The 17,057-nt window shown below is 37.5% G+C and overlaps 1 protein-coding gene across 4 annotated transcripts in view; it reads left to right on the top strand.

Annotated features, from left to right (window-relative positions):
- The window catches only part of dnmbp (dynamin binding protein), a 61,684-nt gene that overhangs the window by 18,748 nt on the left and 25,879 nt on the right, over positions 1–17,057 (top strand). For 2 of the 4 annotated variants that reach the window (XM_077200580.1, XM_077200581.1), the window contains exons 2-4: positions 7,303–7,460; positions 7,549–7,671; positions 11,334–13,544. In XM_077200580.1, the coding sequence (XP_077056695.1) occupies positions 7,316–7,460; positions 7,549–7,671; positions 11,334–13,544 (2,479 nt within the window). In that variant the 5' untranslated portion in view covers positions 7,303–7,315. Of the gene's footprint in view, positions 1–7,302; positions 7,461–7,548; positions 7,672–9,217; positions 9,258–11,333; positions 13,545–17,057 lie in introns of those variants that run through there. The other 2 variants (XM_077200583.1, XM_077200582.1) reach the window with 2 other exon arrangements.

The raw sequence follows: 17,057 nt of genomic DNA, 5'->3' as shown, positions 1-17,057 counted from the left end.
CAAGAGTGAGCCACATCAATTTGAGCTCATCTAGAATGATCCTCATGCAAGGGCTGTTTTAAAATGAATGCATTTAAATGGAGGCGCGTGCATCTCACGGGCATACACAGTGTTAGTGCTGTAAACACCCACCAGTTATATAAAAAGCAGCAGAAGAGTGGTACAATATAGAAGCTTCCAGGCCTGTATGTGTTTTGCAATAGCAGAGAGGGGCAGGGAGCGACCCACCTCCCGCATGCCCCCCTCCCCCCTCCATTGTTGGCCTGAAATCGGACCTGTTCAATAAATAAAAGCAGACGGTCAGCAGATCGGGTTCCAGAGAGGGAGCATTGCAGGAGAATTGAAAAAGAGGAAAGGGATGGTTAAAGTTTTGAGGGGAGTGTCTTGGATCCGAAAGGGATGAGGAAGACTGTTGACGCGTAGCCAGGGGAAGGATGTTTACACTTAGACTCCATCCAGGGCTGGATCACAGCTACTTATGACAACAAATGATACAGAAAGAGAAAGAACAGAGAGGCAATATATGTGCTTTAATTTAAAGTACCCCTTGATTAGAACGTTAAAATTAGAAATCAGTTCATAGTTTTTTTAAATTCAATATTTAAATATCTCATAGCTTCATTTATGCAATTGTAAATACAGTGTAAATATATTAATTCCAGTTCTGATACCGGCCCTGTGTCACCTCTGCACTGCAAAGATGGATTTTGATTTAATGATTTAATTTGACTAGTAACAGTGGTATTGTGATATTATTCTAATATAATTTAATTTGAATGTTAGAATTTGACATAAATGGTGATGCATACATCTACAAATGTCCATATATATATATATAGGTGAAAATGCCCCTGGAAATCAATTTAAGGTGGCAAATGTTACCCCTTAATAAAAAAAATTAATTTCTGTCACTGCTGTGAACTGACCACTGCATAGAATATGAAAAATATGAATATCTTTGAGAGTCAGCTGTAAACAACAGGCCTAAACCAGCCATGGCACCAAGCACAAATACACTATCAGTAAAATATTATCTAATTATTATCAACAAAACTTTGAAAATATCGTGACATATTTTTGTCAATATTGCACATCCCTAATGCACGGTATTAATTTTGATTTCTTCGGGTCTTAAAAAGCCTTAAATTCGACTTTAAAAAGTGTGCAGAAACCCTGGATATGCAACAGTAGCTACGTTTACATGGACACCTTTTGTTGAATCGGAATTAATTCATTCCAATTGATGAATACGAACGTAGTGTTTACATGAACACTATATAATGTGATCGGGTTGATGTGCGCTTTTATATGTCACAAGCTTCAAATTGGAATTTATTTTTTTGACATGCACGAATATAGTTTCTTGCTGTTTGCACATACTAACCATTCTCCTATATTGCTGTTTTTCTGTTTGTTTTAAAGAGCAGACTTAATATTTCTAAATGGACGTATCTATTTTTTTATTCCGCTACTATTACAATCCGATTATAACCATCCATAAACGCAACTAGTGATATTACGTCACATTCGTCCTCAATGCTAAATCTTTCATCTGATGCACAGTTGCTTCTTTGTCTAGGCTAAATGTCAGCTGTTTTTGTGTGTGTGTGTGAGAGACCCCTTTGAAAGACTGTAGAGTGAGTGTTTACAAAGCTGTCTGTCGATTTACCACCACTATCACTCCAGTGCCAAGTCTTATTCACACACAAATTTACAGACAAAGAGAGAGACCCTTTCTCTCTTTCTCTAGTTTGCTTTGTTCATTCATCCTTATTTATTAGCTGGAGATTTGCTCATCATTTTTTTTTTCAAGTTCTCAATGACTTTAAAATTCAAGTGAACTTTCTCTAGCACTGATTACCATCCACCTATTTTTTTGTGTGCACATTTTGGGATATCATATAAAAAAACACTGTATGGAAAAAGCAAGATGTGCATAAATGAATATACATTTTTATGCTGTACATACTGTAATGTTGTGATTCACTTGTAGCATTTAAAACAATGTATTTACATTCTTAATGTTTTATGTTATAAGACGAAATATAGATTTAGTATAGATAAAGTAGAATTTTTTAATAAATCAGGCATGAAAGATCTAATCTGTGCAGGGTAAAGAAAGCATGAACTTCATAAGATAAATTTTTTTTTGACTGACTGCTCATTAGTTTAATGTTCAGAAAAAGATGCATTTAGCTAATTGTTCCACCTGTAGCCATTAGCCAAGATAAACATCAATCATTGAGTAAGCATTATTGGATTCAGCTGATTTATGTTGGATGTTAGAAACAACAAATGATTTAAAAAAACAACAACTCAAATCTGAAACTTGAGGGTTAATTAAAAGTTTGATGAACCGACTTGTTTCTGGTGTAAGCCTATATTTTGCACCTGATTTTGAGGTGAGTGCCAGCAGAAACTCTCCTTCCTTCTCCTGCCAGGTCAACGAGTGTTCTTTACTAGAGTACTAATCTGGCTTAGTCACCTGCTCACCTCCCAGCAGGACCATATGTCTTCTTGTTACTGCTGTATGCTTTGTGTGTGAGAGTGGCAAGGAGAGTGTCCTTCAATCTTGGCTTCTTATCACAGGAAAATGTAGTCCAGGCATTGTTTAAATCACTACAGATACATCTGTAAAAATAAACGTTTTTTTTTTTTGGGGGGGGGGGGGGTATTTGGTAATATATTCGCACTCTTCCGAGTGGTACTTAATTCTCCATTCAGTTGGGATTGGATTTGTTAGTGGACTAGATCAGTCTCTGTTTGTTTGTCATGGAGGAGGACTGTCACTACCTAGTATCCCATTCTGCTAGAAACATAAATATGTTCAAATGCTCAGGCAAATTCATATTTTATTTGTATACTAGATGCACACAGAACTTCATTACTCATCATTGTCTAAAACGTTGAAATATTAGAGAGCATTATGGACTGCATGTTAGTTATGAAAGTGTTGAGCAAGCGGAGTGATCACATGCCCACTAATCTGTACAGACATCACCCTTTTTTATGAAAAATTATGAAATTGCATTATATAAAGTATCTTTCAATAGTGAGTACACCCCTCACATTTCAGCAAGCATTTCAGCCAGCTTCTGCTCCTGACGCGCATCACGAGGACTCAACTTCTTTGATTTCATTTCTATAGTATTGTCCCTTGAGAAGACATGCTAAAATGTTTTCTGAAATGTGAGGAGTGTACTCACTTTCGTGAGATACTCTATATATATATATATATATATATATATATATAATATTAAAAAAGTAAAACTAGTTTATAATAGCTGCAGGAGTGCAGGTAGACTGTAAGGACTGGCCAGTTCTGTGCCTGATGTTCAGACAAAATGACTCGCATGAACTGACTCATCAGCTGGAAATATCAGCACTCATTGGAATCTTGCACTGGGATCTCCTAGTTTTTTTCCTCACCAAAAGATCTCAAAGCAAAGAGAATTGCTGTTACTCACACACAAACACGCACACAACCAGTTTCTGTGGCTTAGCCCTCGTGTCTGAACATGTTCTTGTTTGTTCTTCCTTCATTGAGAGCAACTTATTCAGTCTGCTTATTAAAGTAGTGCACAGAGAATGTGATGACGAACGATGACTGGAATCCATTTCTTAGTCAACAAGCCTCTGATTTTCCATTGTTTCAGAGGGTTTTTCCATGTGTTGATCAGAACTACAGAGCAAAATGCAAAATTCCTGAAATCATTTTACCCTATTACTGTTCTGGTTTCACTTATTTTCCCTTGTGAAAGCAACAAGCACTTTGAATCTTCTAGATGAACAATGCATGTATGTCTGATCCAACAGTTCCTAGGTGTTTTATAATGGGAACACCCTCAGTGATGTTAAGGGTATTTTATGTTTTTTCTCTCTCTCTCTCGTGAGGCTTAGGCCTAAAGGTTTGATACTCCCTCAAATGCATGAGTTACATCAGCGCATTCTTTCTGTAACTGACACACATTGGCTGTGTCCAAAATCAAAAGCAGCTGCCTCTCTTCCCATTCCATCTGTGACTTGACAGGCAGTATTATAGTATGATGGCACCTTTAAGGTTTCAGACTGGCTTTTTAAAGCACACTTTCAATTGGCTTTAGAGAACCAAGAATTTGTTTAATAATTTATGGAATTTACAACTTTTATCTAGAGATGATGAAATAAATATCCATAATATCATTTGATAACCTTTATGGTATCGATATTTTTTATATTTAATGTATAGACCTTATTCAGAACAGCACCATGACAGGTATGAAAGTGAGGCTGTGAGGAATAGACTTCCAAATACTGACCCCAAAATTTTGAACAGTATATCGTTATATCAGTATATATTTATAATGATTGAAGATTTTACTTTTTAATTTTTTAATTTAATAAAAAATGGTGTAGAATTGTATTAGTATCTATTAGTATTTTTGCTTAGTTGGGGACATTTAATTTTATATTTAACAATATTATTGCAACATTATTTTCCTGTTATCTCTGTAAAGCTGCTTTGAAACAATCTTTATTGTAAAAAGCGCTATATAAATAAAGGTGAGTGGGAGTGAGTAGTATCACACTACTTTAAAATGTTTTCAAAATAACTTAAAATTAGCTTTCGTTAGCCTCAAAAAGAGGAACTGAGCATGCACAATTAAATAGCCAATATTGGATGATTTACTCCAATATCAATCTGTAATTCTGTAATATCTGCTGATAACTGATATACTATGCATCACTTCTTCCTTCCACTTCTATGACTCAAAACACCATGAATACTGTGTTCCGCGACAGGGGAAGAGGAGTAGTGTGGGTTAACACTATGCTTTTAAAGTTAGATTTTGAGTTTCTTTAAAGTTTCACCCTGTGGTGAAAATCCAGCTTTTAATGTTGTTTGTATGTCTATGTGGTGTTTTTAACATGCTTTAAGACAAACCATATACAAATTCATGTCAACACCATTGCTGAGTATTTTCTCCTTAAAACTGCAGTGAACCAAAAATGGCCTCAAAAACACTGTTTGAAATCGCTGGTGTTTCTGACGTCACAAACTGCCTTGTAACCAATCACGTGGATCTCTGAGCTGTCGCAAGTGAGGGGAGGCAGGGCTAATTAGCATATTCATAGAACCGCGTAAACTAAATGAGGCATGTGTGCAGAGTTACATTCAAGCTAGGCATAAATCATTTTATTATGGAAAAAACATTTAAATATGTAGTTTTGGTGATCAAAGATGAGTTTTAAGGGATAAAATTATTGACTACAGGGGGAATTTAAGGCTGTAGTATTTTGACAAGAGAAGCCCTTTTTTTTGTTACACCAGCCTAACTCAAACACAATCTTCTATGAGAAACGCAAGGACAGAATGTCACTTTCAGACGCTCTTTCACCTGGCAACTACATGACTCTTTCTGTGACCCTTGTCACCTTCCAGTCGGGTCACCTGTTACCCCTGATCCCGACACTTGAGAGGTCCCGAGAGAGAGACACACACTCTGACACACAGCAGACAGAGAGCTCTTTGAGCTTCTTAAACATGTGCGTTTCAGCTCTCATTTCCTCTCTTTATCATTCTCTGTCTCTCTCGTATTCACACTCTCACAGTGGTACTTAATTCTCCATTCAGTTGGGCTTGGCTTCATTAGTGGGCTAGGCTAGATCAGTCTCTGTTTGTTAGTCGTGGAGGAGGACTATCACTACCTAGCTTCCCATTCTGGCAGAAACATGCTCCCCTATAAATATGTTCAAATGCTCAGGCAAATTCATTTTGTATACTTATACTTCATGCACACAGAACTTTGACTCATCATTGTCTGAAACTGTGGACTACACAAGGCCTCCACCCCATTATTGCTCTCATGTGAATGACTTAATGTTTTTTAGAGGGCGTAAACAGATTGAACTTCTTCTTGTCCAAGAGAGAGGTGAAATCAGTCTCCCTGTTTCTTCAGCATGCAAATATACATTTATTTAGTCAATCTCATCAGAGCTTAACAACAAGAATCGCTCTGTGCCAATGTGAGAGAGGTTTGAGCCATTTATCACAACTATTACTTGTGCTAGATTGTTGCAGTCAATTCTGTTTGTGCGTGGAGATGCTATTAAACGAGCTAATGTGCAAAAGAGTTAGGGGATGTACACACAGGGCACATTATTCACTATGTACACTTACCATTCAAACGTTTTGGGATGTTCTTTTTTAATGTTTTTGAAAAAAGTCTCCTCTTTCTCTCTCATTTAAGGCTGATTTATTTGATCAAAAATACCGGAAAAAAGTAACATTGTGAAATATTAATTTTAAAATTTGCAATATAAAATATCTGTTTTTATATTAATATATTTAAAGTGTAATTTATTCCTTCTGAATTTTCAGCAGCCATTACTCGATCATACTTGATCCTTTTAATGCATCCATGCTGATTTGAAGGTTTTAATTTCTTTCAGAAAAATCTTACTGACCCTGAACTTTCGAACAGTATGTGTTTATTATTATTATTATTATTTTTAACATTACAGAAATACAAAGTCACTTGTAATGATAACTTGCAGTTCAGTGAGTCAGATGTTGATTCAGTAACCACTCTGAATGATTCAGTTAGTTAATTCAGGGTAGGATTCATCAGATTGATTCAAACGGGTAATCTTAGGGTTGTAAATCTTTTCTGAATGATTCATTAAAAGAATCAGCTCTTAAGCATAATTTGTTTATGAAGCAAAATACACTCCTTACGCTATATTACTGCTTTTAGTATACAGTATCCGTCTATTTGATTCAATTTAAACTTTAAACTCACATTTACAATTCAGTTGAGATGTGATTTTCTTTTGCCTTGTTGCTGAAGATCCATCAGCAGTAGAGCTGAGAACACAGAGAAAGTCAATGTAAAATGGCATTCACAACACTTTTTACTTTATTAGAGTTAAACAAGATATTTCATGAGATATTAAAGAGTGCATGTAACTATTTATTTATCAAACAAATCTAAATGTTTAATAATTGGCCTGAATCCTCATAATTGAGGATTTTTATTTTCCAAACATCTGGTCTGACATCATGTTTTGAGCTCATCACTTCAGAATGAGTGTTTTTTTTTCTTCTTTAAAAGGAAAAGGCATCAAACTGACAAATACATTGGGAAACCAACAATATATTATTATTCATAAAAAAGATTAACAATTGAATTAAACCTTCCAAGAGCACCAGAGGATTCAAGGGATACCAGCAGTGCTCCAGCTCCCCTTTGTCTAATGTATTATTATTGTTATATAGGTGTCATGTTTGATTCTTCTCTCTCTTTTGTTTGTGATGCTCAGGTGATGAGTGAACATGGAGGCTGGATCGGTGGTGCGTGCTGTGTTCGAGTTCCTCCCCAGCGTCTCTGAGGAACTCCCTCTGTTTACTGGAGAGGTCATTGAAGTGCTCAGTGTTGTTGATGAATTTTGGCTGCTTGGAATCAAAGATGGAGTCACAGGTAAAGTCACAGTAAAGGAATCCACAATGCATGTAGTCTTCTGCCTTTCACACCGGTGTTGATATCTTTTCATTCTTTCTGCCCTCAGGCCAGTTTCCCAGCACTTTTGTGGAACCTGTTGTAATCCCAAGCACCAAGACAGGCGAGAATCTGTATGTGTGCATCAATGACTTTAACTCTGTGGAATCTGTAAACTTACCACTAAAGAGAGGTACAGACATTTTACTCTTAGTCTTAGTTTTTGTCCAGGTTCATTAAGTTTAAAGGGTATTATTTAAATACACTTTATTTTGATGCCATTCTGAAATATAAAGAATGTGTATACTATATCACTACAAAGGGAAACTGTAAAAAATAATGAATTATGCTGATGTTTAATGCACATTTACTCACCGCACCGCACATTAAGGGCATCGTTTACTCACCCTCATGTCATTCCAAACCTGTATGACTTTCTTTATTCACAGAAAAATTAAATGACATAATGGAGTCCCAATCATGAATCTTTGGACATTCTGCAATTTCTTTAGTTAAAAAATGAAAATAAGAAAAAAAAACTATAGCAATAATATCTTAACCCTTGTGCATCAATTAAAAAAAGTTACACATAGCTACATAAAAATTTTAATCTTTGGAGCACAGACTTAAGTTTGGTATCATTTTAAAGAAGACCCTTGGCAGATAATTGCTGAAGTAAAAAAAAAAGTAATAAGTATATCCAAAAAAGTGTTATATAGGTTCAAGTTTATGAAAATTATTTATGAACATTATTTTATATAAAATATATATTTTATGAAACATGTTGAACTCCAAAACTGATATAAATTCAAAGCCATAAATCTAAACAAGTTGTGTTCCAAATTTGAGGTTATCGTCTAAAAAAAATTAGCGTTCGGTAAGATTTTGTTTGGGCGCAGTAACAGATTTTCCCCATTGGGTGCGAGCATAACTCCACTGGTGCACACAGTGATTGGATTTTAGATTTGCAGTTGAGTTTTTCTCTCTCAATATTACAAGCACACAAACACACACACATTTTTTTTATTACACACACACACAAACCACACTCAGACATCAATACAAACACCCAATTTACCCAATTGGCTCTCTAATATGCCGAAGCAGAAAATAGGAATAAAGCGAGTATTTGCTTTATAGGCCAAACCTGGAAAAATGGCACATTCTGGTTAAAAAATAGTAAAAATTTAAATTTTGAAGCCTTGCCAACAGAATGGAAGCCTCTTAACAAAGATTGCATCATTTTATAGTTAAATGGCACTGGGATTAAAAATTGCAGTTTCAATGGGGCCATTTTTGTCCAAAAGGTGCTGAGAGGGAGTATTTTGTGTACCTAGTGCAAAATAGATTTTTTAAAGGAAATGTCAGTGAAATAGTAAAATTCCAATAAAAATACACACCTGTGCCAAATTTTATGCAGTTAGCATTAACATAGGCAAAGTGATAAAAATTTTTTAAAAAAAACTGAAAAATCCAAAAATGTCAATAAGGATGCACAAGGGTTAAAAATCATTCCCTCACAAAAAGCTATCATGGGGTATCAGGAGACTTGTTTTTCACAGAAGAAAGATAATCATACAGGTTTGGAACAGGTTTATTCTTAATGATTACAGAATCTTTGAACCAGTTATTGCTTTAACAAAGAAGTGTAATCCATACATAGATTACCGTTGAAATATCATTAGGTAGCTGACCCTTAAATCCCTTTGTACTTCTATTTTCTCTTTCCTTCAGCATAAGTCCTGCTTACTCAGAGTGGCATAATGTCATATATCAGAGGTACAATTTCTTTTTTATAGTAGAGAGTAGAGCCCTAGATTGTACATCACCTTTACTGTAGCCATTGAACACATTAACTGTTATGAGCGGATTTAGAGGTTTAATTCCTCTGTTTGCTGTTTTAGCTGTATTGAATTAAAAATGGAGGCTCTGATTCATAGATCTGGTTTATTCCTGATATATCCATTTTATGGTCTACTTTTAAGCTTCTATCATCAGAGTTTCCAGATTTAAAGCACTATATATTCAATTGAAAATGCCATTTTAAGAAGTGATCCCAGTTCAACACTAGATGTCACTAGTTGTGTTTATATTGTGTAAAGAAAAAAATACTCATAATACCAACAGGTAATACAAAAAAAAAATCATATTTATATATTACTTATCTGTTATTTCAATTTGTTCTGTAATGTTTTTTCTTCTTTTCATTGCTTACCTTGGACAATTGTTTTGTGGTGTTTTGCATAATACACTGTTAGTGTTTGTAGTAGTCAGTACTGATCTAATGTGGAAACTGTGATTCGTCCAGTGCACACATCCTTTATTTTGATGTGAAAAACACAACTGGATTAATTTAGTTTCCACTATCATGTCAGTGGGGATCATATACGCTCTTCTAGTTTATGAGTTAAACACAATGGGAGGCAGAGAGCCTCTGTGTGGAATGTGACCCCTGTGACTCTAATGGACATTCTGGCTCCTGTGTGTGTGTGTGTGTGTGTGTGTGTGTGTGTGTGTGTGTGTGTGTGTGTGTGTGTGTGTGTGTGTGTGTGTGTGTGTGTGTGTGTGTGTGTGTGTGTGTGTGTGTGTGTGTTTGTGTGTGTTTGTGTGTGTGTGTGTGTGTGTGTGTGTGTGTGTGTGTGTGTGTGTGTGTGTTTGCTTACTAAAACTGACCACACCAATGCCTTTTTCCTGCCATGCAAAGTGACTTGAGGTCATAGGTGAGCTTCACTCAGCTCTAATGCTATTTACAAAGACAGCATAAGGGAATTAAGTATTTTGCCCTACCTGCGAATATGAGTGTAAACGCAATTAGACCGCTAAAAGTTACATTTCCAGAAGAGATAGTTAGAAGGGATAGTTCGCCCAAAAATGAAAATCCTTCCATCATTTATTCATGTCATTTCAAACCTATGAACTGTCACATTAACAGAATGACTTTAAAATAAAAATGAAAAAAAAAACATTTTTTAAAACAATTAAAACATTAATTGCATGATACAATTAAGAAAAAAGATGTTTATGTAAATAAGTATTAGCTAATACAAATAAAACAAATGCACATAATACAAAACATAATCCATCTCAGACCTTATGTAGGTTATATGATTATTTTAAGCTTGACAGAAGGCCCGATTGTTGTTCTGTTGCACATGCAGATGGATATCTTTCGCATCTTGCTATTTTTTTTTTCCTTTAGAATCTTGTGCTATTTACATTGAATTTAAGACACCATGTCAAATCAAAAAAATAATAGTTTAATAAACAAAAAGAAAAAAAGATTATCACTGCAATACATATTCTCTGAGTCTGAATACTAGTCTTAATGTGTCTTTAATAAAAGTTTATGCTGTCTCAATGTACTGGCAGTACTTTTATGTAGAAAAAGCATCACAAGAAAAAAATCAGTTATGTTTCAGTTCATTAATTACAAAGTTATTTATCCTGTTTGTCTATACTAATAGTTTGTCTGTTTTATTCATTTAATAACTTATTTCTTTTAAAATTATTTTACACTGTTCTTGCCATGAAAACTTTAGATGTTGATATAAAACAAACAAATAAATATGTAATAAATTTTTTTAAATAAATTCTTAATAGATATATTCAAGATACAGTCTATATAGACAAACTCGTCAAGTAAATTTGTCTTTTTTTCAAAAATGTTAGATATTTCTACACACAAAAAAATGAAACGAAACAAATCAAATGAAACAAGATTCAGTAAGGATTCATTAAATACAACTGGAATTGTATTTATTGCCATTATTCTTGTTCTGGTTATCACTCTGTGATATCTCAGTCCTTTTTTATTCGGATGCTTATATATTGTTCTCTCTATCTCTCCTGCTGTAGGTGATGTAGTTGCTGCTGAATGCAGTGTGGATGCTGTGTGGATAAGAGGGCATAATGCGTGGGGCTCACGTGGGCTCTTCCCTGTGTCTTGCGTTAAAGAGCTGGAGCTTTCTGGTCGTTCCAGGCAGCTGTCAGAGCGCAGTGCAGCCGCCCAGGCCTCTGAGCTCCCCCCACATGCACTGGGCCAGGCCCGTGCCCTCATGAGCCTTCATGCCCAGCTGGACGAGGAGCTAGACTTCCGCGAGGGTGATGTCATCACCATCATAGGCCTGCCAGAACCTGGCTGGCTCCAGGGAGAGCTGGCTGGCAGGACAGGAGTTTTCCCTGAGGGATTTGTGGAGCTGCTCGGACACCTGCGCTCACCTATGGAGGAGCCTGAACTTCAGACCCTGGAACAGTATCCAGCTTACAGCATGGAAGAAGAGGAGAAAAGAGAGGAGGTAGAGCGGGATGAGGAAAATCCAGAAATGGAGACTCAACAACAGCAAGAGGAAGAAGATGAGGAGGAAGAAGAGGGAGCTGTATACGGTATAGCGCTTTATGAATTCCGGGCCCTTGAGCCAGGCGAGCTAGACTTTGATGTCGGTGATAGGATTCGTATCCTCGCTACACTGGAGGATGGGTGGTTGGAGGGGCAAATACATGGCAGAAGAGGAGTTTTTCCCCATCGATTTGTCAGAATGGAAGGACAGCTTCAAATCGTCCCACAAACTGAGACTTTAATTAGTGAAATGAGTGTACCCGAGAGAGAAGAAGAATGTTACACTCCCGATTATACCTCAGTTCAGCTTGATCGTTCTGTTGCAGAATATGGGCAAGAGTGGACTACCCAGGAAGACAACACGGTGTGGGACCTGGATTACTTTGAGCGCCGGGAGCAGGAAAGAAAGGATGACCATGTGCGCTACATGAACTCCGATCAAAGTTCTCAAGAGAGAGGAATGACTCCAAGTCAATCACAGGTTCAGTCACAAGAAAGACGTCGAGAAAGACCCCCACTCCCTCAAACGCAACCCCGCAGAGCAAGTAGCTCAGCCGACAGAGGAGTCCGAAGGACCAGAATGGGCAGCCCCAATCTGGGTAGACCCCAGCTGCCCCCCAGGCCAACTCTCCATGCTCTCAGCAACCGGCAATATAGCAACGGTTCTCACACCAGCTTACGAGAACCTCCCCCAGCACCCATCACGAGGAACCAGAATCTTAATCCTCCCTCCAGATCCTCACCTACTTTCACCTGGACAAGAAACAATGGTAGCTATGCCTCTCATGACAGCAGAAACCCCTTCAGCAGTAAAACCTCTGGTGAGAAGAACAGGCAGAAAAAGCTAACTCGACATGCAAGTGTCAATGATGCGGATCTCATATCCGGTGGCCGCAGCAACCACTGGGCATCTGAAGGACAGGGTTCAAATGGGTTACCGACATCTCAGACGATGGGGATTTTGGATCTGTCATCTGGGGAACTTGAAGCCAAGCTTTCTCAGCAACTGATAGAGTTCGAAAGGAGCTTACCGGGTCATGGCAATGGAGCAACGGAACAGAGTCGATGGGAGGAGGTTAGTGGCGGATGGGGCAACAAAATTTCCCGTCACTTCTCCATTATGGACTACAGCAATGAGAATGACATAATCCGTGGCTCCTCCGACTCTTCGATGGAACATCTGTTGCCCACCACTTCCTCTCCATCTGGCTCCGCATCCTCCTCTCTGGAGAGACGGAGAATGCTACGCCCACCTCCTCCTCGACCTCGGGTCCTTAGGCCACCAGCACCTACAAACTTGCATTGTCCTCAGACCAATGGTCGTATTGCTCCTCAGCCTTACAGACCCGCACGTCCGGCACCACGCCCACCTCCTCCATGTCCACGCACCAATGCTGTGACGGCCCGTCCCCCTCCATCCACTTCCAATCCATTTTATAACTCGCCAGAAGAGGAAGAAGCTGTTGAAGAGGTGGAAGAGGCAGATGATGCTCTGGACACAGAGAAAGAGATGGAGAGAGAAAGAGAGAGGGAGCAGGAGCAATACAGGTTACTCCTGAGGTTGGAGGAGGTGGAAAGAGACATTGATATGTATTCTCACACAGCCCAGGAGCTGCAGGTCATGCTGGAAGAGGAGCAGGATGAGACTTCGAGACAACAGGCTCTGGAGAATCTGGAATTCTGCACCTACACCATGGAGACACTAACCCTGGAGCAGCAGCAGCTGCAAGGTAGTCTTTAATTCCTCTCTTTTATTCTCACATCAGTAGATTGTGTTTTTACAACTGATACAGATATTATTTTGTCTGATATTCATTAATTTATTTAGTATTCATTCATTAAAAAAAGTAGGAAATGCATCATTTAATTATTGTTGTTGAAGTTATTATAGTGCTGCATGTTTCTCACTAACTAATAATTGTTTTATTATTTAACAAAAATAATAATTGGAACTAAAACAATTATTAGTTAGTGACAAACATGACAAACACACAGTATAATAATAATAATAGTACTTAATCTTAATTATTATTTTTATTTTTAAAATGCTATGTTTTTCACTTAATGAATGGCAGTCATGTACATTGTACCTGTAAACATTATTGTTTCCTGTTGAATGCTCAATGACACCAAGCAGTTGCATTTATTGCTAGAAAAAAATATGTGGAACTGATTATTTGTGTTTTATTGGCTATTTCTGTAAAAATCTGAAATATATGTAGTAGCATGAAGTAAGACAGTATCAATGAGTTCTTCGACTTACTTCCCTGAGACTTAGTGTTTACACATAAGCCATTCTTATTTGTTTTATGTTGGTCACACTCTCTGACAAAAGAGAACAGCAGCTCATTACTGTTCTAGAAAACAACCTGTCAGCTGGCCAGTGTGTTCAGCCATGCATTAAATTATAATTAATTTATTATTATAAATTATTATTTAAATTTCCTCACAATATCCATCCACTATCTTCTTTTGAGGTCAAATTACATCTTGTGTGTTATATAGGTGTTCCCGATTTATGATTTCGATATGCCTTTGAAACTGTCATGCAAGACAAAGTTCACCGTACTGGGTGTGTCGATAGACAGGACTTGTTAATTTATGTTAAAATTCCCAACACTGTGTGTTACAACATAACTTGTTTCCTATGAAGTCCTTCTATATCAATATACATTGGCTGGTTTGCCAACATCCTCTCAAAGTTGTTGTCAACTATATTACGATCTGAAAGAGGAATTTACAAGCCTCCGTCCTTCTAACCCTCTCTCAACGCTGTTGTGTTATATTCAGCAGTTTTTCACAGAAGGTCTCTGCTTGACCTTTACACATAACCAAGGAGTACAACACACCCGGGCGGGCATAGGGTTGAACCAATGATAGGTGGACCTAATTTTCGTATAGGATAGAAACCACCTTGTTGTTTCTAAGAGTGGATAAAACCAATAGACAGTGGCACTGGGAATATCATGTCTTTTACACAACAGTTGCTAAGGTCTGATAATGTGAGGCATTGTGCATATGATTCACTGTACAGTATAACATTTTGTGAGCTCTATGGGCCAGATCTTGTGTGTAGTTATAATTTAAAAGGTATCACCTTATAATTTCATTAACATCGGTATATTACCTATGTGTGGAATGCTGGTCCTGTGGGCTACATTTTTCCCCACATACATATGAAATACATTCTGAACCTATAGTAAGAGTGGCCTCTTTGCACCACTGTTTTTCTCTCTCTCTTGCTGTCTATCTCTACATTTCTGTCTGCTTGTCCATTTACCCTCACAATCAATGTCTCGGTTTTGCTCCTGTTTTTTGGTGAAGTAGTGGACGACATATGGTAGTTGGGCCTCTTTAGAGATAATGTCCAGTAGTAGTTTCAGAGCCAGACTCTGGAGCTCTCTGTTGCAGCCTGTGGTGCGTCTCACAGCCATTTTTGGCCATGTTCTTAGAACCAGAACCACACATGCACCAGGTAAGACTTGAGCTGAGTGGAAGGGAGGGGAGGATGATGTATATCTCTTAGCATTTGGTTTTATAGAGTTCTAAAAGGAAGTTTCCTTTCATGTGGAGAATGCTTTAGTTAATTAGTCACTATTTCATAGCCAAAGCATTGTATTTTCTTGCTTAATGTGATTTTGTGTTCACAGCATGTGACACCATTATGTGTCTCACATATTCCATTTGCACACAGCTGTGTAAACATCTTACTTGTTAAGTGTACCCTGCTTGCTAGGCATAGCCATTTATTTGCAAGTGTAAGGGACAAGGAATTCCATTTAAAACTTGGATTGGGTTATGGATTTGATGTTAGGTACATTTTAAAGCAATGGAGCTTTATCAGTGTCTCTCCGGAAGTGATTATCAGGCACAGTGATGCATGCCTTTGGTTTGGAGCTCTGCCAAAGTCTTGGTGAATACCACTTGTTTTCTGTAACGCCTATATGTCTTGGAAAAACTGCAGTGGATCTCAGCAACACTGTTTGTGTGTGTTGTTGAATCAATTTAAAATTTAAATTATTTTTTCTCTTCCTCTTGCCTCTTTTAGTTTTTTTTTTTAGTTTTTTTTTATTACTAAATTTAACATTTTTGTCCTAACTAATCAAAATAATTGTTTGTGTATTTTTATAATGTGTGTGTATTTACACAGTATGCTGTACATGTAATACAGCTAAAGATAATTAGTTTATCACAATTCCCAACATAATTATTTTGGTGTATAATGCTTACAAGAATAGCTTTGAGTCATTGTGTGTCATAATGGTGTAAGTAGCCTCATTTCTTCATGGGTTTCTCTTTCTCCATTTAAGTAGGTGCGTGCGTGGGTGCGCGCGCGCGCGCGTGTGTGTGTGTGTGTGTGTGTGTGTGTGTGTGTGTGTGTGTGTGTGTGTGTGTGTGTGTGTGTGTGTACACATTTATGATAACAGGGTGTGTTTCTCAGCAGGGAGGGTAGAAACAATGGTTATTTATTGTTAAAGTGCAAGGAGTCACTCAAGAGCCTATCAGCCATGGAGCCGTGCTCGTGAACAGAAGTTTTGTAAAAGAGGGAGGAGACTAATTTTTTATATAGTCACCTCTTCTGGAATGGACTAAAAATTTGGAGTAAGATATGATTAGAAGTTATTTAAGACTATATTGGATAAGAAAGAGAAAAAAGAAAGAAAGAAAGAGTTGAAGGCAGTTTTGGAGCTGTTTTGGAGCTGATAAGACAAAAGAAAAACTTTTGTCTTATCAGACCCACAGGTTCTAATATTCTCATGTGCTATTCTCTTTCTGGGAACAGTTCTTTCCATAGTCACATTGTTAAAAGGGAGACAGAGTTGTGATTTTGGTTCTGACTGGCCCATTTATATGTGTATCTGTGAATGAGTGTCCTAGCTCTTTTTCTCCGTCCACAGCCCTTGTTCTAATTGGGATCTGTTTGTGTGCTCATAAAAAGCATCAAGAGCTCATTTGTGTACTGGATCTAATCTCCAGCTCCCAGCTTTTCTGTCCCCGTCTCATACATGAAAGCCTATTCAGGTTTACAGAAGGCTCTTTAAGGAGCTGCACGATCCCATCGCCTGCTAGAAAGGCTGTGAGATTGGATGGAGGGCTATTATAATAACAGAGATGAAAGGAGTGGCATGTGAGACCTGTGTCCTCATCTCCGTCATGAGCATCGTTGATGTAATTACTTTTTGGGTTTTGTTGTGTTCTCTGATAGTTTTGAACTGATCAAAATGTATGAAACAAGCACTCAT

The sequence above is a fragment of the Siphateles boraxobius genome, unplaced genomic scaffold (genome assembly GCF_051911475.1).
Source record: "Siphateles boraxobius isolate OS27281-9 unplaced genomic scaffold, OSU_SipBor_1 46, whole genome shotgun sequence".
Lineage (NCBI taxonomy): Eukaryota > Metazoa > Chordata > Actinopteri > Cypriniformes > Leuciscidae > Siphateles > Siphateles boraxobius.
Note: the sequence above shows the minus strand (reverse complement) of the source record. Positions and strands in the feature narration are given on the sequence as shown.